General features: G+C 45.8%; 1 protein-coding gene across 1 annotated transcript in view; it reads right to left on the bottom strand.

The window, feature by feature from the left end:
* Window positions 1-7,722: 7,722 nt before the first annotated feature.
* CDHR4 (cadherin related family member 4) overlaps window positions 7,723-25,143 on the bottom strand; it is a 149,013-nt gene continuing 131,592 nt past the window's right edge. The window contains exons 19-20 of the mRNA XM_029599672.1: window positions 20,944-20,971; window positions 7,723-8,393 (exon numbers count right to left, since the gene is read on the bottom strand). Of these exons, the coding sequence (XP_029455532.1) occupies window positions 8,338-8,393; window positions 20,944-20,971 (84 nt within the window). The 3' untranslated portion in view covers window positions 7,723-8,337. The remainder of the gene's footprint in view (window positions 8,394-20,943; window positions 20,972-25,143) is intronic.

Below are 25,143 nucleotides of genomic sequence, written 5' to 3' on the forward strand. Positions count from 1 at the left end.
TCTGCATATGTACTCCCATGCTCTCACCTGAGCCACAGGCAAGCAGGAAGCGGCGTTAGGCCCCCAATTGCTGAGCACAAATTATTGGTGCTTCATGGGACTCTCAGGCCTGGATTTGAAAATAGGCCTGTGCTTACAGTGGAAAAAATCTGAGAGGCAGCAGGCTGGCTGAAGATTTGCTGATTTAAGTTGAGCTGAATCTCACGTTGCAGAAAAAAAACCCCTCTTCTTGCTGCTCCAGCCCTGCACTCCCAAGCAGTGCAAATGTAACATGAGGGGAGGGAGCTAAAGCTGGAGCAGACAGCAAAGCAAAAAAGAGCACCTTTGCTCCCTAATCCAACCCCTCCTCTCCTGTCATTCATGGACAGGAGGGAAGAGGGTGGGTCTGGAACAGACAAAGCAAAGATGGATCATTATGAGGAAGATAGGAAGGGCTGAATCATTGGGGGGTGAGGAAAGGGGCTGAGAATTGATTGGTTGGGGTACATGAGTTTATATGTGAGAGGGAGAGAGCAATGGGGGCAGTGTTTGTGTGTGTGGGAGAGAGGAGATTGGTGCTAGATATATGTGTGTATATCAGATTGGATGGGAGTTTAGAAAGTGGATGAGGATGCAAAAAGGAGCAAAACTGGAGATTGGTAGGGAGACCTTCTTGCTCCATCCCCTCCTCCTTCCCCCCACCCCACCCCAATTCAGATTCTCCCTCCCTTGTCCTCGTATTCTAACCCCTAAATCCAGGAAATTCCCCTTCCTTCCTTCCAGTCCCTTCTCCCTAGAACCATCACTTCAGTCTCTAATCCCAGATCCTTCCTCCTCTGATACTGCTCCTACTCTCTCAATCCCAGAACTTCTCTCCCTCTCCCTACTCATCCCCATCTCAGATTCCTTATCCTCTCCCTAATATATTCTCCCCTTATATAATCTTCCCATCTCCCATCCTCCCACTCCCCAATCCTCTCTCCCTCTCCTCCCCACATCCCTAGTCCTCTCTTCTCCTCACTTTCCTTCAATCATTCCCACTCCTTTCATCTTCTTCTCACTTCAATCCTGTTCCTGCTGTGATGGGATCACTATTTGTGCCCTGACCATGTGGTTAGTATTTCAAGGATTTTGAGTGAGGGAGATCAAAAGGTGTCCTTGATCTAGATAGAGTTTTAAGAGGAAAAGTGTAAAATTGTGATTGCAGTACTGCTGGGTGACCACTGGATGGCAATTAGAGTAATGCTGAGCAATGGGTTGTATTGTGTTCAATTATGTTTTTAATTTGTATGTTATTTGGGGGGGGGGGGGGGGGAGGGATTTATTCTGGATTACTCCTTAAGAAAGATTGGGGAGTGGTCTAGAAAAGTATAAAACTTAGGTCCTTTTGGCAGGAGGAACCCTCTCTCTTGTGTAAGGTTGAGAAGAGGAGAGGGGTCCTTCAGGATGTAAGGAGCCTGAAATAGCCAGCCCATGGGATGGTGGGCCTGGGGACCTATTCAGTATGGTGTGGGCCGTGCAGGGACTCTTTCCCTCAAGGGGAGAGGTCTGAGCCCAGGAGTTAGGAGGAGAAGGGGGATTCTAAGAGGATGGTAGCCCCAAGGTGGATCCAAATGTGGAGAAGACCGGGAAGACCTACACACTGCTGGAGGGATGGATTGCAAGCAGAGAATGAGTGGGGAAAATCAAGAGGGAAGGATTACAGGCTTGCAGAGATGCCTGCAGCCTTTGGTCAGGGCTTTTAAATCCACAAGAGTAACAGTTGGGAAGTGGGAAACTGGGCCTGCCTATAACTGATTGTTAATGTGCCTTACAGGGGGTGACCCTAGTGTTTATAGAGAGAAACTGGAAGCTTTAAGTGTGATGTAAACAATGCTACATGGAATAAAGCTGTTTTCACTGCAGTTAGCTGGCTCTAAGAAATATGTAACAACCTGAATGCCAAAAGTGCTCACAATGTATAGAAGATGCTGGTTTTAAAATTGACCAGTCATAATAGGCTTCATCGCAGGAGCAAGATCGCTGTATGACTCCGCCTTATTTTTAATCATCGGTCAATATTGATGTTACAGAACATTTTTTTAAAAGATTTTTTAAAATGCTCAGTGGATGTGACTAATCTGAAAAATCACCGCTGGTTTGCTTAGCTCTTAAGCCTTCAGTTCTTAACATGCCAGACATGGGTCCATGTTTCGAACAATGCCGTTCTTTTCAAGGGCTTAATATCAGCGTCTACAGAATGGAAAAGATATATTATCTTGAAGTTTTATATAAAAACAATACCGAAAATATAAATGCAATCAATTTGAATTCAGGTAGGCAAAGTCTCTTAAATTTAAGAAGCAGCTGATGCACTTACTGTTATTTGTAGTCTTTTAAATCTTAAATCTTTAAACATGGCATTCCCGTGTTGTTTCCTGTGACAGCACCGGAAACGCCAACCTTATAAACATGCAGAAGTGTCATCATTAGTGACGTCAAGATCGTAATCAGATTAATGTATACCACTCGACAGCAATGTTCAAGCCATTAGGTTGAACTGAATTTATTTTTATTTAGAATTTGTATACCGACATTCTTGAAAGAAGATATCAAATCATATCGGTTAATTCAGTCTGTAAATCCACAGTTACTCTCTCCGATTGAGGATAGCCTTAGTATTACCACCTCTTGGATTAATGTGGACTGATTCAATGACACGCCATTTAATATCTTGAAAACTATGATTATGTTGAAGACAATTGATGCTTGAAGTTTGGAGGTAGCTAGACAGCTGCGATGTTCCGTGAGTCTAGTTTTAATAGTACGTTTGGTTCTCCCTACATAAAAGAGGGGACATGGACATTGTAACATGTAAATGACATTAGTGGAAGCACAATCTGTCTGATCATAAGCAATATGAATTTCCCCCTTAGGGTCTGTCCATGTGGTGCTAGTGATGGCTTGATTGCAGAAGGAACACTTATTACAAGTCCAGTGTCCAATGGTGGTAGAATCAGACATTATAGGTAAATCAGATAGATAAGAATGGATTAGCAGGTCTTTCAAATTCTTGCCTCAACTATATGCAATAATAGGACGTTTGTGGAAAATTGAATGCATTTTTAAAATCGGCCAGTGATGTAAAATTAACTCAGAGATTTGCAAAGAAAAAAATAGAGTAAGGTAAAACGCATGTCAATGGGATTTCTTCAGAATGTTTATTGTCAAGGAGTAACCAATCACATTCTGCATTATAAGCTCTTTTGTAAGCTAACTTGATATACTTCATAGGGTAACCCCATTGCAGAAATTTATCAATCATAAATTGTGATTGCATAATAAAATCTTGTTTATGTGTACATAACGACGGAGGCGAAGAAACTGACTGATGGGTAAATTTTTACGTAAATGAAACAGGTGAAAACTAGAAAAAGTAAATAAGTGTTTCTTGCACAGGGTTTAACAAAAATGTTAGAACTCAAAAATTGATCTTTTTTGATTAAAATGTCAAAAAATTCGATTTGCTGAAAATCATAATGTATGGTAAACTGTAAATGGCTATCACGTGAATTTAACCATTGTAAAAAAGATATTAATGAAAGTTCATCAGAACCACGCGTAGGTACGAAAATCTGGTCCATATAATGGTTTGCAATTCAGATCTCTAAAAATGGGCAAAGTCTTCTAATATAGCATAAATAATAAAAAGAAGAACAGACCAAAGCTGCAATATGGCCAGACACTGATAGTTTGCTGTCAAATTTAACCCCTAAAATTTTAATCACCTCCCTGAATAATAAAACCTAGTGGGGCCAAGGAAATATATATATAAAAAAAATCAGGGCTAGCACAAATCCCTGACCCTTTGGATGACTTGAGAAAGGAAGGAACATCGCTCCCAGGGGTGCAGCTGTAGTAGATAAGAGTGCAAGTAATATTATTAGATTCTCTTAAGTTCGCAACTCTACCACACCACCGGAAATCCTGCTCCCTGGCTTCTCCTTCGCCTACAGTGTATGTATGTGTGTATTTTGTGCACCCCCTCTCCTCTATTTCATTCACTTAAGCTCTCACCTCTTCCTCTCCCACTCACTCAATCCTCTCCCTTTATTCACTCCTCTAATTTACTCCCTTCCCCTTCTTTCTCACTCACCTCTCCCCTCCTTTCATGTCACTCCCTTCCATTCTCATTCCCTCCCTTTCATCCCATTCACACCACCCTCCCCCTCCCTTCACTTGTTTCTCTTATTCATTCCTTTCCTCTTCATTCTTACTCAACTCCTCCCCTCCTTTTACCTTCTCTCTCATTTCCTCACCTCTTTTTACATCACTCACCCTACTTTCCACTCACCACTATCCCCTTCCTTTCCCCCACTTCACCCTTACCTCTCTCATTCACCCCTCCCATTCACTCCCTTCCTATTCCTCTGTCTCTCAACCCTTCACTTTCTCACCACCTAGTGTCCTTCCGCTACAGGGTCTGGCCATGTCTTCTCCCACTGACTGGGCCTGGCCTCTCCCCATCAGCAGCTCTCATTGGTGCAATAGGTCATGGATCTTCTTTTCCCATTGTGGGGCCTAGCCTCCCTACCAGCGGCTCTCATTGGCACAGCAAATCCTGGGTCTTCTTCTCCCACTGATGGGGCCTGGCCACCCTACCAGCGGTATTATTCAGTCTTTCAGGGGTGCCTTAAAAAAACACTCTGTCAGAGGCTAAGGAAAAAGAAAGATGGCTGAAAAAATTAGCTCTATAGACGCCCCAGTCTAGGGGCGAATCCAACATGGCAGATATGAAGCTTTGAGCTCCATGTGCACCTTTTGGCTTTTGTACTGTATTAGCTTGATGGTCAAGCAGAAAGGGAAATGTAGGGTCCTTCCTGAAGCTACAGGAATTTGTCAGGACTGATGAATGTATATGTACTTCTGTACCGATGGTCTCCGGAGTTTGTTCTTGGAGAGGCTACTAGTTGAAGGAGTGGTCTAGGCCCCTCCAGATCTTGATGTGATCTTGAGTCCAGAGATGTGGCTTACTTCTTCAATACCAGCCCACAGAAGTTCCTTCAGCGGTTCCATATTTGCGACACCATTGGATGTCAGATACTGCACAGGAACAGGGCCCAAGATGGCTGAAGCAAGTTTAGAATTGGGAGTGTTGTCACTCTAGATGGCTGCTGGAGATGGAGTTTGACAAGAAGGGGTGACAGGGAGAGAGTCCCAGGAGAGTCAGTTTAAGAGGTTTCGATCAGAGCTTCCTTCTGAATGTTCCATTGGTCTGGTAAGACCTAAGACTGTCAGTTTGGAGAGACTCTGGGTAGATCTTGTGATGTTGGAGATGTCCTCTTCAGCTCAGTTTCAAACACTTTCTTCTTTGTTTCTAGAGATTCCGGGTAAGGTTAAAGAATTGGAAACTATTGCAACAGATCAAAAGAAAAGTTTAGAACATATGAATTTTGAATTGGGAAAACCTCAGGATAGCGTTTATTCACTGGTAAAAGACAATCTGGTAATCCACATTAAAATGGAGAGTTTAGAAAATATGATCAGAAATCAAACTTTGTACTTTTTAAATTTTTCTAAATCAATTACTTCTCCTCCTCTGGCTTTGCTAAAGTGTTATTTTGTGGAAATCCTGAAGATCCCTGAAAATGATTGGCCATCTATATCCAGAGCATATTACATTCCACCTTTTGTTAAGAAAGAAGACCAATCTAATACTTCTCATTAATCGTATGATGTCCTTGATTTAGCAGGACTTTAGAAAAGGTGGCGGAACTAGTCATTTCTGATTCAACTTAAAATATAACATTTGTATGGACTGGGATCTAAAGCTCTTTCTTCATCACAGGGTTGCTCTTTTTTTAATTCTAGAATTTGTGTTTTTCTGGACGTTGCTAAGGCCACACAATGGAAAAAGAAGCAAATCCTTTTGATGCACTCCCAGATGATACAACTTGGGGTTGTTTTGGTTAAATTATCCCTGTAAATGCATTGTTAAATATCAAGCAGCGATATATGTATTTTTTGAGCCTCCTCAACTCACGGCTTTTTTTGGTACTTGAATAAGACCTTTGGAAGACTGCCCTCTTGTATCTTTCCTATGATATCTCCCATTTAGTCCCTTGGTGCATGTAATGCCTGCCTTTCACTTTTTTGCATCTTTGTTTTCTTCAAAGATTTTTCTTGATGTGTGTTGGACATGTCCTAGTTGTAGACTGGATAAAGCATCAAGATATTGCATTTCTTTTTGTTTAATTTTCCTTATTTATTGTTCTTTACCTTGATGCAGTTTTTAAAGCAAGAGTTATTCTTGTATGTATTAAATACATTACAAATTTAATAAATAGATGAACCATAAAAGCATTCTCCATTGACTGGAGCCACTAATTATCATCTCTTATTCATTTTAAAGAGAAAAAACGCTTTTTATATGGGTTTGATTATGAAGGCAGGCAACAATCCATAGGTGTTAAGGTGGTTAATTCTCTGTTGAATGCCTTTGACTTTAAATTGATGATTCTTCACGGATCCCTGGACTGGAAAGTCTAGCTGCTTTTTTCCAGGATAAAGTTACTGATCTTCGGTCCAAGTTAGAAGCCAGAAACCAGTCACAAAGTAGGCTAGCTTTGATGGGGAAATCTCTATCACTGGGAGTGATTAATGAGTTGGCTGGATTCCAGTTAACTTTACAACCTACTTTTCAACAATTTGATTTTTTTTGTCCTTGTTGGAACTGAAGAGATATCTAGACCAGGTAAAAACTTCTTTTTATGGTCCTGATTCATGTCCTGCTCATTTAATTCCCATATTTTCTGATGCCACATTTGCTTGGTTATTTTGAATTATAAATGCACCTCTCACAGAGAGAAGATGCTTAATTAAAAAAAAAATCTATTTTCCTGATATTGAAAAAATGTGACCTTGGATTCTTTTCTCTGCTGTAATTATCTCCTTGTATCGCAGTCAGGCAGGTTTCCATTCTGGTTCTAGCACTGAAACCATTTTAGTTTCACTGCTTGATGACAATCTAACCTGTCTAGATAGGTAGGAACCCGCTTTGTTGGTTTTATTAAATCTTTCTAGTGCCTTTGATCTAGTGGCTCACACTCTCTTTCTGTCTCTGTCAGTTGTTTGACTTGGAGGGGAAGGTGAACGACTGACTAGCTTCCTTCTTATCAGGTTGGTGTGTACTGAAGATGTTACATCTGCCTCTCATGATATGCTATATGGTGTACCCCAAAGTTCATCCCTGTCCCCACTTCTTTTCAATGTTTATTTACAGTCATTAAAAGGATTATTTTGGTCATTTGAATTTATTACCCATGTATATGACGATGATATCCAGTTGATAGTTTCAATAATAAATAATTTTGAAGCTATGATCCTTCAACTGAATGAATGTTTGAAAGAGGCAACATGGCTAATTGATAGTAAATTGGTATATAACTCTACTAAAAGAGAAATTTTGTATATTGGGCCTTTGAATGTGGCTGATTTACAGAGGCTATCAATTATAGATGGATTAGTTGTTACTCCAATCCTGGATGTAAAATCTCTGGGAGTCAAGTTTGGGTCGATGTTTGGACTGACATATAGCTGGTGTAGTATATAATGCTAATTGAAAATTGATATTGATTAGACAGCTGTGTCCATTCCTCGAGTTAAGTGCTTTGAAATCTGTGGTCTATGCTTTGGTTATATCACAAATCGACTATAGGATGAAAGCAAAGGTTATCGCTATGAAAATATATTCACTGCAGAAAGTCCAATTCATACAAGATTTATTATTTAAGAATGCACCAGAAGTGTCACATCATAAAGAAAGAGGATTTCCCTGAAAAACAAAGTGCATAGTTTGGAAAATCCAAAACTACACTTGTTGATGTCTGCCCTGATCTGACCCTGCCACTGGTCCACCACTATTCTTCCTATGAGTATAAGTCAATATGTTGTTGATCCCCACATGTAATTTTACCTGCATACAAGATGTGCAGTTTTCCCGTCAGTCCTTTTACCGGGGTAAAATAGCCAGTTACACGGATAAAATAGTCAGTTACACGGGAAAATGGCTTTTGAAAACTGACCTCTAAAAGTGCAATGTACATTCTGTGCCTGTGATGTGTGCATATGTTTCTGGAATGCTGCGTTTCTGAAATAAAACCACACAGCTCTGGATGGAGACAATAAGCAGATTCTAGGCCCTTGGGACATCTATTATTCTGAGGATTATCTTTCCATTTCAGTATAGCTTTCTTTTCAAGGACCCCTGGCATATGTCTTCGGTAACAACGCAACCCTTTCTCTTGGGGCTCATGTTTCTGAATGAAGTGGAATGTTCTCTTCTTAGTCCTGACAAAATGAGATGCAAGAATGGAGGTGTTAGATCCAGCGACGCTCTCCAGTTCGGCTGTTAAACAGGTACTCTCTCCCTGAAACTACACAGAAAGAAAGCAACAAATGAGTAACTCCAGAGACAATGCTCCCATCGGTCACCAATTATAGAGACAGTAGTGCATTACTTTTAACTATAGAAACAGAAAGTGCCCAGGCCACTCATAAGAACATAAGGCTTGCCATATTGGGTCAGACCAAGGTTCCATCAAGCCCAGTATCCTGTTTCCAACAGTGGCCAATCCAGGTCACCAGTACTGGCAGGATCCCATGGGGTAGACAGACTCCATGCTGCTTATCCCAAGAATAACAAGTAGATTTCTGTAACTCCACCTTAATAATGGTTTATGGACGTTTCCTCCAGGAACTTGTCCAAACAGTTTTTAAATGCAGCTACAATAATAGTTTTCACCACATCCTCTGGCAATGAGTTCCAGAACTTAATTAAGTATTGAGTAAAAACATATTTTCTCTTATTAGTTTTAAATGTATTACCTAGTAACTTCATGTGTATTCCATAGTCTTTGTAGTTTTTGAAAAAGTAACCAACTGATTAACATTTACTCGTTCTATTCCACTCATTATTTTATAAACCTCTATCATATCTGCCCTCAGCCACCTCGTCTTCAAGCTGAAGAGTCCTAACCTCTTTAGCCTTTCTTCATAGGGGAATTGTTCCATTCCTTTTATCATTTTGATTGCCCTTCTCTGTACCTTTTCTAATTCTGCTATATCTTTTTTGAGATATGATGACTAGAACTGCACACAATACTCAAGATGAGGTCGCATCATGGAGCGAGAGAGACGTTATGATATTCTCTGATTTAATCTCCATTCTTTTCCTAATAATCCGTAGCATTCTATTTGCTTTCTTGGCTGCTGCTGCATACTGAGCAGACGATTTCAATGTATTTTCAATGAAGACACCTACATCCTTTTCCTGAGTGGTGACTCCTAATATGGAACCTTGTATTGTGTAACTATAATAAGAAATGTTGCAAATCCGGAGGTGGATCCCTGTTCCGAGGTAAAGTTAGTGCTACCAAAGAAAGAGTCAACCCTCTCTGGTCCCCACTGTCGGAGGGCAGGGCTTGAAGGTTCAGCAATTGGATGAAGACTTCGCCCTGGAAGCTTGTGGTTCCCCCAGGAGGAGCCCGTAGGAACCCAGCCACTGGGACTTAAGAGACTCCCTGAAGACTGAAGATTGGTCTGGATGCAGGCGCCTCCTGCAGGTTGTGGATTCTAGATGGCTGGCACCTCCAACAGGTCGAGTCAGTCCAGAAGTAGAAGCTGAAGAGTGGTCAGGAGTCGTTCCGAGGGTCGAAGCCCATCCAAACGCAAGCCAGGAGAAGGGTCCGCAGCCAGTCAAGGGTCAAGCCAAGCGAAGCACAATAGCTGGTCCAAGGGTCAGAAGCCAAGAATCAATCCAACGAGGGAGGAGAACAGAAGTGGGACGAAGACCAGGAATGACGATCAGGACCACCAGTACTGAATCCGGGAACCAGAAGCCTCAATACCAAGGCAAGGTCTGAGGAGCAAACCTTGCCTTAAATACCCAAGGCAAGGAGGAGTCCCGGGAAGGAGCCACGACACTTCCTGTCGTGGCCCCTTTAAATCTTGTCTTCAGCCGCGCACGCGGCTCTAGTCAGCCAGAAGGGGGCGGAGTCATCCCAGCCGAGCAGGGCCCTGCGGCCGACCTCAGCGGTGGCCATGGCCACAGGGAGAGCATCAAAGGAGGCTGCCTGCTCCAGCAGGAGCCTCAGAGTTAACCCGACGCTGCGGGTGAGTACTTGGTCCTGGCCGCGGACCAGCGCGGCCGGCGGCCATGACAAGAAAATTGGTTCTTACCTGATAATTTTCGTTCCTGTAGTACCACGGATCAGTCCAGACTCCTGAGTTTTGTCCTGGTTATCTTGCTCTGTCTCCATGATAACCTCATGGAGACAGAGCAAGTTTCGACAGACTCTGCCATATATACCTAGGTGCCACCCACAGTCTGCCAGTATTATATATTGTCAAAGCAGCATGGTATGAAACCAAACTAACTATATACAGGAATCATAAACCACAACTGAATCACTAACCTCAACTGTGAACCACGTTCATCAACCAGGGAACAAAAATTAATCTGCAGACCCGAAGAATCAACAAATACAGAAGAAGCGGACTCTCCTTTACCTCTCCACAGCAATCGGGCGGGACTCTGGACTGATCCATTGTTATTATTCGTGATGGTTGTGGGAGGATCCTTGGGCCGGTGGCAGATGACCACGCCCACAGGGAAGATCCCGAGAGGGACCACGGGACAGGCTCAGAATTGGGAGACACACACACACACACAAGTTCTTTTATTAAACAGTTCTTGAGATCCACCAGAGGTGGCAGTAGTGAGCTGGAAGAGCCCGGCTAGGCTGTATTACCTCAGGCACTGGAACAGGGATCCCAGAAAGGCTGAGCTGTAGAAAAACTGAGATAGTGAGTAGGCAGAGTAGGCAGAGTTCAGGAACAGAACCTTGATGTTAACACTCACACTGTAGTCTCTTAGAATAGTCCAGGAGCTGGAATGAAGTAGGCCCTCAAGGAACGAGTACCTGGTTCCAGGGAAAGCTCTGAGAGAGAGATGGTTATTCACTGGTGTTGTAGGCAGTGGTGACTTCCTGGCAGAAGTTGTATTCAGTAGCAGGTCCGGGAACGTGGGCCCTCGAGGAGCGAGTACCGGTTCCAGACTGCGACCTGAAAAGTTAAAGAGAGAGCGAGGCCCCCGAGGAGTGGGTACCCCTGGTAAAGTCCAAGGAGGCAGAGTAGCAAGGTATGCGGAGAGCGAATCCCATCCGCAGCGATACCTGAAGGCAGCTAGGTATGAATCCCTTTGCTAACTCGATTAATTAGCGAAATGAAAGACCTTTAAATATTCGAAGATGATGGCGTCATCTCAGGGGGACGCCCCTGAGGTTCGCGCCACTGCTGGTACTTGAGTCAGGGCTGCGCCGCGCGCGCGCACCCTTAGGCTTCAGGAGAACATGGTGGAAGGCAGCGTCTAGCCGGTCCGGGAACGCTGGAGGAGGTCGGCAAGATGACACTGCGGCAGGGAGTCGCCAAAGAGTTAAGGAGGGCGGAGTGGAGACGTCGGGCAGCGACGGTCGCAACATCCGTGGTACTAGAGGAACGAACATTATCAGGTAAGAACCAATTTTCTTTTCCCTGTACGTACCCGGATCAGACCAGATTCCTGGGATGTACCAGAGCTTCACCTACCTGGGCTGGGAACCGGAGAGGCCCGCTCTGAGCACACCTTCTCCAAAATTTCCCATATCTGGGGCCTGAACATCCAGTCGGTAATGCCGTGTAAACACATGTAAGGATTTCCACGTAGCAGCTCTACAAATCTCCTGTGGTGAAACATGAGAGCATTCAGCCCAGGAAGCCGCTTGAGAACGTGTAGAATGCGCCCTGAGACCAATGGGTAAAGGCTTACCATGCAATAAATACGCGGAATTTATCGCTTCCTTGAGCCACCGAGCAATCGTGGCCTTGGATGCCATATTACCTCTTTTCGGACCACTCCATAGAACAAACAGGTGATCGGAAACTCAAAAGGCATTAGTTACTTTAAGATAATGGAGTAAGGCCCTGTGCACATCCAACTTTTTCAGATCCTTAGAAAGGGGATCAGACCTCCCCAGATCCGAAAAAGCCGGAAGCTCTACTGATTGATTCAAATGAAAGGCGGAAACTACTTTTGGTAGAGAGGATGGAACCGTTCGCAGGGAAACACCGGAATCTGAATTCCGCAAGAAAGGCTCACGACAGGACAGAGCCTGAAGTTGTGATACTCGCCAAGCCGAGGTAATCGCCACCAAGAACACTACCTTCAATGTAAGATCCTTAAGGGTGGCCTGAGACAAAGGATCAAAAGGAGCCGTGCACAAAGCAGACAGGACCAGATTTAGTTTCCAAGATGGACAGGGCCGATGCACTGGAGGACGCAAATGGAACGCCCCTCAAAAGGAAACGAGATACATCCAGGTGCGCAGCCAACGGATGACCTCCGACAGAACCGCATAAGCAACCCAGCGCCACCACCTGCACTTTCAAGGAACTGCAGGATAAACCTTTAGCCAGCCCCGCCTGAAGAAAACCTAAGACATCTGACACAGACGCCCGCGTGGGTTCCACCTCCCAGGCTAAACACCAGGACTCAAAGACCTTCCAGATCCGGAAATATGACAGAGAAGTGGAAGACTTACGCGATCTCAAAAGAGTAGCCACCACCGCATCCGAATATCCCTTGCCTTTCAAACGCCACCTCTCAAAAGCCAAGCCGCTAGACAAAAGTGATCAAACTGGTCAAAACAGATGGGCCCCTGATGCATATGATTCAGCAGACACAGGAACCGCAGAGGACCCTCCACCGCCAGGTTCACCAGATCTGCAAACCACGGTTGGCACGGCCAATCGGGAGCCACCAGGATCACTTCGAGACGGGTGAGCCTCCACTCACCTGAGCACCTTGCCAATCAGAAGCCAAGGGGGGAAGACATAAAGCAGTATTGTTGACGGCCACGGCAGCACCAGGGCATCCACCCCTTCTGCTCCCGTGTCCCTCCAGCGGGCATAGAAGCACAGAGCCTTGGCATTTTTGAACGTTGCCATCAGGTCCATGCGAGGTGTTCCACACCTGTCGCAGATGCACTGAAAGGCCTCGTCCGCAAGCTCCCTCTCCCCGGGATCTAGATGATGCAGACTTAGAAAATCCGAGTGTACGTTGTTGACTCCGGCTATGTGAGACGCTGCAATGCTGAGCAGATTCCTCTCTGCCCATTCGATCAACAGATGAGCCTCTGCTGCCACTGGACGGCTCCTGGTACCTCCCTGGCAATTGATATAAGCCACCGTGATGGCATTGTCGGACAGCACCCTGATCGACTTCCCCTGGATGAGCGGGAGAAAGGCCTGTAGTGCCAGCCAGACCAGGCGATTGATGGACCATCGCACCTCTTGCAGGGACCACAGACCCTGTAGACAGACCGTCCCAACCTGACAGGCTGGCATCCGTGGTGACCACTGTCCAGTCGGGAACTACCAAAGGGACTCCCCTGGTCAGATGGTCCGATATGAGCCACCAATCCAGGCTGGACCGAGCAGACTCAGTCAACGGTAACTGAAGGTGGAACTATTCGGAAACTGGACTCCAATGGGAGAGTAAAGCTGATTGCAAAGGCCGCAGGTGTGCGAAAGCCCAAGGGACCAACTCCAGGGTATAAGCCATGGACCCGATCACCCATAAGTAATCCCAAACCGTCGGAGGGTGTTTGGATAGAAATGCTCGTACTTGCCCTTGCAATTTGTCCACTCGGTCGGAGGTCAAGAAAATTCTCCCTTGCTGGGTGTCGAACAAGGCTCCCAAAAACTCCAAGGACTGGGAAGGGACAAGATGACTCTTGGCCATGTTCACCACCCAGCCAAGCGAAGCCAATAACTGTAGTACCCGCTGGATCGCTTGTCGACAAAGAACCTCTGATTTTGCTAGAATCAGCCAATCGTCCAGATATGGATGTACCAACAACCCCTCCTGGCAGAGCTGTGCCTCCACCACTACCATGATTTTGGTGAACGTCCTGGGGGCTGTGGCAAGGCCGAAGGGCAGAGCCTGAAACTGGTAATGCTGACCCAAAACCGCAAATACTGCTGGTGATTCGCCCAGATCCCGACATGCAAATACGCCTCCATGAGATCCAGCAAGGCCAGAAACTCCCCCGGTTGCACAGACACAATCATGGACCGCAACGTCTCCATGCGGAAACGTAGGTTGCGAAGACACCGGTTGACCTGCTTTAAATCAAGGATGGGCCAGAAGGACCTCTCTTTTTTTGGCACGATGAAATAAATGGAGTAACATCCTTGATGTTGTGCGGACCATGGGACTGGCACAACAGTCCCAAGGTCAAGGAGGCGTTACAAGGTCTGCCTTATCGCCCCCCGCTTGTCGGCGTACCCGCAAGGAGATACTAGAAACTGGGGGCGTGGGGGGCGAGCAAAATCTAAAGCGTAGCCATGTCTTATCACCGAGAGAATCCACTGGTCCGAAGTGATCTTGGTCCACTCCTCGAAAAACAGAGACAGCCTGCCCCTGACCACTGGAACTGAGAAGTGGACCGGCTGCCCATCATTGGGTAGACTTTCCGAAAGGACGGGGACCAGGCTTGTGGATGAACAGCGTTTTGCCAAAAGGACGGAGTAGACGTCCAAGCTGCACGTGGCCGGCGACTCCCTCAAAACCGGGACCAGGACGAGAAGGATCCCCTGGACCGCAGTCTATCTTCAGGCAATTTATGGACCTTATTCTCACCCAAGGACTGGATCATATCCTCCAGCTCCTTGCCAAAGAGCAACTTACCCTTAAAGGGGAGAGACACCAAATGGGCCTTGGAAGACACATCCGCTGACCAGTTGCGCAACCACAACAAATGACGAGCTAAAACTGCGGAAACCAGCACTATAGGCCACCACCGCCTCGAGGCGACCTGCCTGGCGAGCCTCCTCCTCAGAAAGACTCTCGTTGGCCAGCAACTGCTGCACCCAATGAAGCCCAGCGCGCAAAGCAAAATTACTACACATAGCCGCTTGTACCCCAAAGGCCGAGAACTCAAAGATCTTTTTAAGTTGTAACTCCAACTTTCGATCCTGAAGATCCTTGAGAGCCGTGGACTCCGTGACCGGGACTGTCGTCTTCTTAGTAACCGCGGAAACTGCCGCATCTACCTTCGGCACCTGCAGGATTTCTAGCGTCTCCACCGGAGGAGACTAGAGCTTGTCCATGGCCTTCGTAACCTTCAGTCCCAAATCAGGTGTATACCATTCCTTAAACAGGAGATCCATAGCTGAAAAGTGGAATGGGAAGGAAGTAGGTGGACCTCGCAGGCCCAACAATACCGGATCCATAGATCCCAAACGCGTCTCAGTCGGGGGCGCCTCAATCCCTAATTCTGTCAAAATGCTGGGAATAAGAGGGCCCAGTTCCTCTTTGTGGAACAGCCGTACTACCTTTGGGTCATCCCCCTCGACTACCTGGGAACCTCAGCTAGCCTCCTCCTTGAGGTTCCCTTCCCCGTCTATCGCCCTCGGGGGCTGGGTTGGGATATCCTGCCCATCCGGATCTTCCTCCTCAGAGGACGTATATGTAACCTCCTGTGGAGGTATCGCCCGGACCGGGCGCTTAGATTTGGGAGCCCCCCTTTGGCCCCTCGGGCTGGGACCGCTTCCGAGGGCGAGGGGGGGGGGTTTTCAGACAAACTCCCCCTGTCAGACCCGTGTTTCTTATTAAGTTTTCTTTCCTTAAAGGCTTTGTGCATCAGCAACACAAAGTCTGACGTAAAAGAAGACTCCAAATCATCAGAATTCGAATCGGGAGTGTCCCTTTGTGCAGCTGGCCTGGGCGAGCAGGGGATTTAAGCCGCGGTGGCAGCTGCTGCGGCGACAATGGCGGTGGGAGATTCCCCTCCCCCTCCACTATGAGATCCACCAGAGGACAAGGAGACAAAATGGCGCCGTTTCCCGCGCTCAGCAGGAATGGCAGAGGAGAAGAGAGAGGCAGGGCTGCGAACCCCGTGGAAACAGTTTGCTCCCGTAAGACCGCCCTGCCCGGGCTAACGGAGGTGCCCTCGCCTCCCGGGATGCAGGCAGAACACAGCCCATCCCGAGACAGCCGCCCGCGACCAGATCCGCATGCCCTGCAGGCCACCCCGCGCAGCATAACGCCGAACCCCGGGAGAAGCAAGCGCGAGTAAACGAACAACCATGAAGAAGCACTGAACAGCCCGTTCCCAAGCCGACGCCACAGAGGACAAAGAAGAAAAGCCGCTTCAAACCGCAGGAAGAAAACTTTTTAATAATTTTTTTTTCTAATCTGTCGCAGATCCCGCAGGCCCTGGCGCCGAGGCAGTCCCGTTGGGGTGAGTGATCAGGGCTCCCCGGTATCACCCCAAGCTCTTGTGCACCGGTGGCAGGAGAGGGCCTTCGACCCTTAGCCACAGCCAATGTGCACACCGGGAGGGACGGCCCCCTCAGGACCTAACCAGCTCCCAGGAGCCTGCCTTGCTTCAGAAGATCTTCTCTTGTAACTTTTTTTTTTTTTTAAATAAAACTTTAACCAGACAACTGACTAACTTTCTACACTAACCCCTTTCTCTTGGTTTTTTTTTTTGTTTGGTTTTTTTTTAAGAACTAGTCCAGACTGTGAGTCTTGCACCCCTACCATCTGCTGGAGACAGAGTAATACTGGTAGACTGTGGGTGGCACCTAGGTATATATGGCAGAGTCTGTCAAAACTTGCTCTGTCTCCATCTGCTGGAAGGGAGGCAAAACCCAGGAGTCTGGACTGATCCGGGTACATACAGGGAATTGGGCTGTTTGGCCAAGCCCTTCTCCTGGATTCCAAGGCAGACAATTTTGCTCTACTACCTCAGTGTCAAAATTTCCTGATCATGAGCCCAACCACCTCATCTGCCACTGAACTATTCGTACTTAATTTCTTACTATCTTAGCATAAAGTGCTTGCTTATTACAATGTATATGTATCTGTCCTCTTGTCTCCATCTTTATATTCTTGTTATCCATTTCACCTACTGGACTCTTTGTTATGCACTATATTTTTCTCTTTCAATCTAGATGACTTCTTACTATCTACCTCTTGTCTTTAACCATACCTGTATAACAGTGGCATAGCCAAAATTGATTTTTTGGGTGGGCACAAGGTTAACATGGTGGGCTGTAGGCATGCAGGTCTGAGACCTACTAGTTGTTTTCTTATTGATAAATAATGCCATTTACTGCACCCTAGAATGGCTTTCTAAGTAATTTGTAACAGCCATTATGCATCATGCATGAAACTTTAAAACATTTTACCTCAATTATTTCAAGCACTTACCAGCATTAAAAACTTCCTGCAGGGGTACTTTGGGGGGGGGGGGGGGGGGGGGAGCATTGCTGCTATGCACAGGGCCGGTGCAAGAGTATTAGGCACCCTAGGCAAACCTTATAGCCTGGCGCCCTCCCCCCACCTCCCCATACACAATTTTAAAATATGATTGTATAACATATTTTACATGAAAAGTGACATTCTGAGGTAAATTTAATATATATGTTGTGATAATTTCATGCACTGTTGTGATGCCAACAAGAAAACTTTGCATCTTGGAATTCATATGGCATCATACCTATTGTGATATATTTCAGCATGGTCCTCCCGTATCAACACAGTACTATCTGCCAGCACTCAAAGAATAACAACCCTACCTATGAAAAGGAATACCACAAATATTACACCAGAATCTAAAATATCAATACACCTCCTATCAGGAAAACAGAACAGGCCAAGCTACTACAGATCCCTACAGAGAAACCACATGTTAAAAGAATGCTTCATCTCAGTCTTTGCATGCAGAACACAAACCCTCACCAAATACAGAATAAAGCCACATAAAGTATAAATAGAAGTGTGCAGACAAAAACTGAACTGTAAAACACATCACGCCAGACTCTATACAGTGCAACAATGGAAAAACAAAAATGTAACCATTCCTCATGAAACAATAAAATCAAGATATATAAATCATTAATCATAATTATAAAATCATACTAATAAAATAATTTCAAAACAGCTGATGAATAGAATATCCAATAATTAAAGACTCATGCACATTTTGAAAGCTTTACCAAACACCAATAAAATATTTCAAACAGCAGACATATCACATACTACCCAATAATTAAAATGGTAGTCAATCAAGAAAAATAAACTTAAAAAGCCACCTTTACTTACCCTCTCCAGCAGTTCTCCTACTCCTTTCCCTTGCAGGCCACACCAGAAGCAGCAGTAGCTGCTGAAGCTGTCCTCACGGTCCTCTTCCTTAGAGACCACAACCAGTCTCTTCTCTCTCTCACACACAGACACCAGTCACACCCTCAGGACCAGTTTCTATCTCTCACACAACAATCATCTCCCCAACCAGTCTCTCTCTCTCTCTCTCTCACACACACACACACACACACACAAGCAAACACATACCAGTCATCTCCCTGATCAGTCTCTCTCACACATACACACGTCACCTCTCTGGCCAGTCTCTCTCAATCACACAATGCTCTCGCTCTCTCTTACTTACACACAGGCTTTCAATCACACACATGCTCTCTCTATTTCAGTTACACACAAGCTCTCAATCACACACATGTTCTATCTCACAAACAGGCTCAATCACACACATGCCCTTTCTCTCACAGCCACAAGCCAGCCAAAAACATGCTACATCTCTCTCTCGCACACACATTGACACACACAAGCACCCTCCCTGATTCACATATACACCACACACATACAGAAGCAACCTCCCTGTCTCACATACACATTACACTCTCACAGAAGCACGATTCCTTTCTCACATACACACACAGAAGCTCCATTCCTTTCTCACATACACACACACAGAAGCACCCTTCCGATCTCAAATACATATACACACAAAGGCCCCCAGCTGAACAGCTAGACTCCGGCAGGGCTGGCTGCGCCGGTCTTCTTTTCTTTGGCCCCCGCTGGCCTGGTCTCTGGCAGCGGCTGGCAGCGCTGGTCTTCATTTCTTCGGCCCCCGCCAACCTGGACTCCGCCGGCGGCTGGCAGAGACGCCTTGTGCTGCAGGGCTCGTCACAGCCACACGGCGCCCTCAATGTGAGCTGGAGCAGAGAAGGCCACGTGATCAGCTAGACGGCCCACCGGGGGAAGCCCGATTCCCTGATAGGCCAATCCGCCCCTGGATCCCATAACGGCCTTGCAGGTCCGGGGCTCCACTTCTGGTTCCAGTTGGGTGGGCCTGGGTCTAAATTGGGAGAACAGCTGCCCACCCGTGGCTACGCCACTGCTGTATACATGCTCTAACCTCATAGTTGATATTTTTTATTTGACTGATTGCAATTTGGATTGCAATTTTAATTGTAATCTACCTTGAGACTAACTTTAGAAAAGATGCAATATCAAATATTTATAAATAAGGGCACAGGAGTCATGGAGACAGGTGTGCCTGATTTGGGCATGGCTTAAACTATAAGAAATGTCTTTGGAAAGAATGGAAAAGAGCAGCTGACAAGCAGAGGGCCGAGCAGCTGCCAGCAGGTGTTTGCCAGAGAGGTAAGGACTGATCAGAACGAGGCCAGAATAGACCCAGCACTATTACTCCAGGTTGGCATAGCCCAGTTAGAAGCCTGGGGTGTGTGCAGTTTAAGGCGAGGCTTATAAAGTGGTAAGCTACAGGCTTAAAAGGGAGTTTATGCTGTTGCAAGGAGCTTTCTGCCTGCCAGTAAATGAAAGCCTGCTATCTGTCTATGAAAAACTATTGTCTCAAGAAGAAAGGAAATGCATTGTGATTTGTGAACCAACAGTCTTGCAAGAAGATTAAAAGATGCTGTTTCTGCAAGTTTACCTGGTTGCTTGGATGTTTTGGGCTAGCTGGCAATAAGATTGCCAATCAGTCAGTATTGGGCCAACCTGATAGATTTTCTTTGAGGGAAGCTGGTGACGATCAGAAAACCAGTTAATGTAAGTACTGGTTTTCCATCAACCACTAGCTCACAGATTCTCTCCCCCTCCTCCTTTTGCCCACCCCACAGACCTTATAATCTTGAATCGGGGGCTGGTCTGAAGCTCGATTGTAGTGGCAGCAGATTTAAGGTGGGGGCCAGGAATAGAGTCCTCGTGTGTGCCTCTCCCAGGTTCTGGCTCCCGTAGAGAGAGCCCAAAAAGGAATGGGTTCACCACAGGTCCTGGGAGAGGGTGACATTGACTCCATCCCTGCCCCCATGCACCTTGTCATATTGTATTTTACTATATTTTTAATATGTTTCTAAGTCACTTTTGGGCATTTTCTGTGAGTTTGATAAGATGGGATAGAAGTCCAAATAGAAATAAATCTTCTGCGGCCCCTGATTCAAGAATAAACATAATAACAAATATTAATATAACTGGTATTTTAAAGAACTAGGACCTACTCATTTTGGTGGCCTAAACACCAAATATAAGATCTTAAACTTGGCTTGAGTAGAACTGAAAAACCAATATAAATTCTCAAGGTAGGGTGATGTACGATTTCTTCATCCACAGCCCAGCAGCATACTGGACTAATTGCAATGCTCTTATCATCCTGGTGGTACAGCAGTAGTCTGGGCCACCACGGCAGTAGTCCGGGCAAAAAAAAAACCACATGAACATAGATCAGAGAGGTTACATTTGATGTCTTAAAAAAAGGAATGGAGAACCCAATCTGGGGCTCAAACTCAGGTCCTCCAAAGTCAAGCTACACTGCCACAACTCACAGGATTCTCTGGGGTGCCACCCCACACTGACACCAAGCCAAGAGGTGGCATATCACACTGGTTTTCTCCACTGCCACCAAGCCACAAGGTACCTCACAGCTGCTGAACAAAGGAAATCCATCAGATAAATTATGTTCATATATTAATGCCAGCAACACTGTTTGATATGACGCAAAAGACCCCTGTAGAAGGTAGAAAAATCTCCATTAAACTGAAGACCACAGTAAGACTCACCTGGATCCTGGGCTCTGCCATCAAATTGCTGAGGAGGGAAAAATAAATTAGTTATTTCCAGCATGTGATAAACCTAATGATGACCATTTTCAAAGACATATATTCAAGTCTATCTATACCTGTTCACCTGGGTAAATTAGCTTGGCTGAAGGCTGCCTCCCTCTGCCTGGCTAAAAGTGGTCAGGAGCTTGCATAGCACACAAACCTTTAACTGGGTTATAAAGAGGCATTCCTGGGGTCAGGTTTAGGTCAGGGGAGGAAAAAACAATGCATCCACGTTTGATTTTCAAATATATGCGCACTATTTTGACTCTCACTAGCTGTTTGCACAAATAGCAGGTTCAATGTATGCATAGCATACCTTTTGTAGACGCATACTGGGGCGGATTTTCATACTCCGCAAATAGGCCTACTTTTGTTTGCGCTCCAGGCGCAAACAAAAGTACGCTGGATTTTAGTAGATACGCGCGGAGCCGCGCGTATCTGCTAAAAACCTGGATCGGCGCGCGCAAGGCTATCGATTTTGTATAGCCGGTGCGCGCCGAGCCGCGCAGCCTACCCCCGTTCCCTCCGAGGCCGCTCCGAAATCGGAGCGGCCTCGGAGGGAACTTCCTTTTGCCCTCCCCTCACCTTCCCCTCCCTTCCCCTCCCTAACCCACCCACCCGGCCCTGTCTAAGCCCCCCCCTTACCTTTGTCGGGGGATTTACGCCTCCCAGAGGGAGGCGTAAATCCCCGCGCGTCAGCGGGCCTCCTGCGCGCCGGGACGCGACCTGGGGGCGGGTACGGAGGGCGTGGCCACGCCCCCGGACCGCCCCGGGCCGTAGCCACGCCCCCGTACCCGCCCCCAAAACGCTGCTGACACGCCCCCGAACACCGCGACGACCGGCCCCCCCCGACACGCCCCCCTCGGAGAACCCCGGGACTTACGCGAGTCCCGGGGCTCTGCGCGTGCCGGTAGGCCTATGTAAAATAGGCTTACCGGCGCGCAGGGCCCTGCTCGCCTAAATCCGCCCGGTTTTGGGCGGATTTAGGCGAGCAGGGCTCTGAAAATCCGCCCCACTGTTTGTTACCTAATTTCAAAAGGAAGCTACCCAGATGGTGTCTTTTTGAATTTGCTACATCATACATGGATGTTTCCTGGTCAGGCTACTCAAACTTTCTGCCAGTATGTTCAGGCATAGATTATTTCCTCTCCCAGGACTGATAAGGAAAGTTCTAGGAGAACAACCAGCTTTTTCAATCCTAGACTCCCCTAACAGAAGGCAATATAGGGAATGAAACAAGAACACTGACTCTGGGAAAGATCATTGTTCTTACAGTTTCAGCTTTTCCCAGTAGGAGGCACAGTAGGGAATGGTGCAAAAACACTAACTATGGGAGAAATTGCAACTCCTGCAGTTTCAGCCTTTCCCAGCAAGAGGCACTATAGGGAATGTTGGTTGTAGAGGGAACTCAAAGCTCTTGCTGTACCAAGCCCTTCCAACATAGACACTGTAGAAAAAGCTACAGGCGTGCTGAATGAATCTTAGAGGAATTTCATTACTATAGACTAGATGCGTTTGGGACATTTCCTCATGTTCTGGAAAAATACTTCCCCCTACCTCTGACAGATAACGTCATCTGGAAAAGAGATCATACCATGGAGCTCATCCTTGCAAACTGATACAGATAATATTGTCATGATCCCTGCTTCATATCCTATGTATACTTTCACAAACTGGTCTGGTAGCCCCATAACCAGTTGCATTTTCAGGATATCCCCAATAAATGTGCATGAGACAAATATGTATACATTAGAGGCTTTGTATAATCAAATTTATCGCAAGTATATTCATTGGGGATATCCTGAAACCTGATTGACTGTGAGGTCACCAGAACAGTTTTGAGAAGTCATGCCTTAGATATCATGTGAACTTTAAGGGGGTAATTTTAAAGACATACGCAGGGGTTGTCTGCATAAAATCAGCAAATATGTGCATAAGAGGCCTCTGTGCACGGTAAACAAATTTTCAGAAGGGCGGCAGTATGCTCGTACTGTCCCTGCTGTGCAGAAAAATATGCATGCACAAAGAGAGCGTTTTGAAGGTGTTCCAGGGCGGGTATGTGCACATTTACATATTTTATAAATGGAGTACATCCATCCATCATCAAGCATGCATGTTTTTACACCTACTAATTAAATCTGACTTCATTTTTCTCTACATATTTTGGGTGGGGGGTCTGGAGCATGTGATGGAGGGTGTATATGAATTGGTGGAGGATGTGGGTGAACTGGTGAAACTGTGAGTCAACTGGTGGAAGTCTCACCGAACTGAAGCTTGTAAGTATTTCATAAGCGAGATTAGCCAACTTTATAAAATACCTGCCTTCATGTAAGGCACATTTTACAACTATTTATCATGTAAAATATATGCACGCAGATTTATAAAACAGGTGAATAAACCATACGGATATCTGCATTAAACAACTTGCACATGTACTGAAATATAAATGTGTACTTTTCATGTGGTTATATGCAGTATTTTTTTAAACCGTGTGGCTCGCGCTGCACAATTTATGAAGTACAGGCATAACTTTAGGAACACCTACTTAGGCTTGTATGTGCTGAGTTATACATACTACTGAAAATTACCCCCTCATGACACATACTTTACCTATTCAGCATATGTCACATGTACATTGTAGATATCCCATGCTCTGTGAATATATCACATCTACTGGAATATTCTATACATATAAATACATTACATAAAGATTACAGATACTGTATATAGGACAGAGATTATGAAGAGACTGTATATTTAGCTTTGACACAAAAGTCCAGTGCCTCCAAGTTCTTAACAATTAAACTCAACTGTTTAAACTCTGATTGAGGATCATAATCAGGTTTTTAGGATCAATAAAATATGTGTGACAGGGTGCCCAATACTGCTCCTTACTATTAGTGGTCGCTCCTTAGTGGTATGGTATTAGTGGCCTCAACAGGTTACCATGCTAGTAGTGTACGTCAGAGGTCTCCATCCATGTGTAAGGTCGGCGTAGTGAGATGTGCTAGTGAAATGAGCCGCTTCCCTTGGGAGGGGTTGTGAGTTAGTATAAAATGGCTGCATCCATGTGATGCAGTCCGATGGCTCGGGAGTAAAGCATCAGCCTCAGCACAGGGCTGAAGGAGCAGATGTCTCCTTGCACAGGACACTTGGTGGGCCTTATCTTTCCTCAGGGAAGGTTTGGGGAGAAGAGAGAATTTCAGGGTTTCTGAAGTACCTGGGAGCCCAGAAGAAGAAGAGTTCCCAAAAAAGTTATCAGGTTCTGAGGAGACTCTAGCAAGAGGGGGATTCAGCAGAATCTTGGATGAGTGTACCAGGGAGCCCTAAGGGAGAAAGAACAGTGTGCATAGGAAAATCCAGGGTGTTGCCAGGTCAAGCAAGTCAACAAGAGAGAAAGAAAGGAACTAGAAGAATCTATAGGCCCAAAAGGTACTGAGAGGGTCCAGGGGCCTGTCAAATGAGTTTATCTTTGTGGGAAGAAGTATGTGCAAGACTGTATTTTTGGAATTTTTGTTTATTGTAGTGCACTAGTCCCTGGTGGCTTATCCTGCCACTAGTTTCAGTGAAGACTTTTTATTTTGAACAACAGAATGAAGAGTGATTTTTGGTGTGAACAGATGGGTGTGCAAAAGAGTCCGAGTGTCCCCCACCCCCATCACGTGCGGGAACCCTGAGGTATAGGCCATGACCCTCTCCAAGTGTCCCATTCGCAAAAGCTGACTGGGATGGGGGCTATAATTGTAAATTAATTATAAGCTAGAGTTACTATATTCAAATATGTCTTATCAGTATTTACTGTGGATGTCCTAAAAACCACTATGTTGTGACCCTCAAAGACTGGGTTTAACATTCCTGGAGAAATATACTGTCATGTGGATAGAGTCAAAGTACTACCTAAGGTGGGATGGGGAGACGGTCAGTGTTTTATCTAAGGTAGGGTGAAAAGGGACCCATCTAATGTGGGATGGAGAGGTGATGTTAGATCTATGGGGGAGTAAGGTCAGGAGTACCATCTAATGTGGAGTAAGGAGAGAACTCAATATCCCATCTAAAGGAGAGTTAGAAGAAGGGCAGGCTTACGTTTCAGGCATACTGTAGATATCAAGAAGAGATCTGTGCTCCATTTCCTAGATGGAGGAACAATAAGGGTAC

This window comes from Rhinatrema bivittatum, chromosome 4 (assembly GCF_901001135.1).
Source record: "Rhinatrema bivittatum chromosome 4, aRhiBiv1.1, whole genome shotgun sequence".
Taxonomy (NCBI): domain Eukaryota; kingdom Metazoa; phylum Chordata; class Amphibia; order Gymnophiona; family Rhinatrematidae; genus Rhinatrema; species Rhinatrema bivittatum.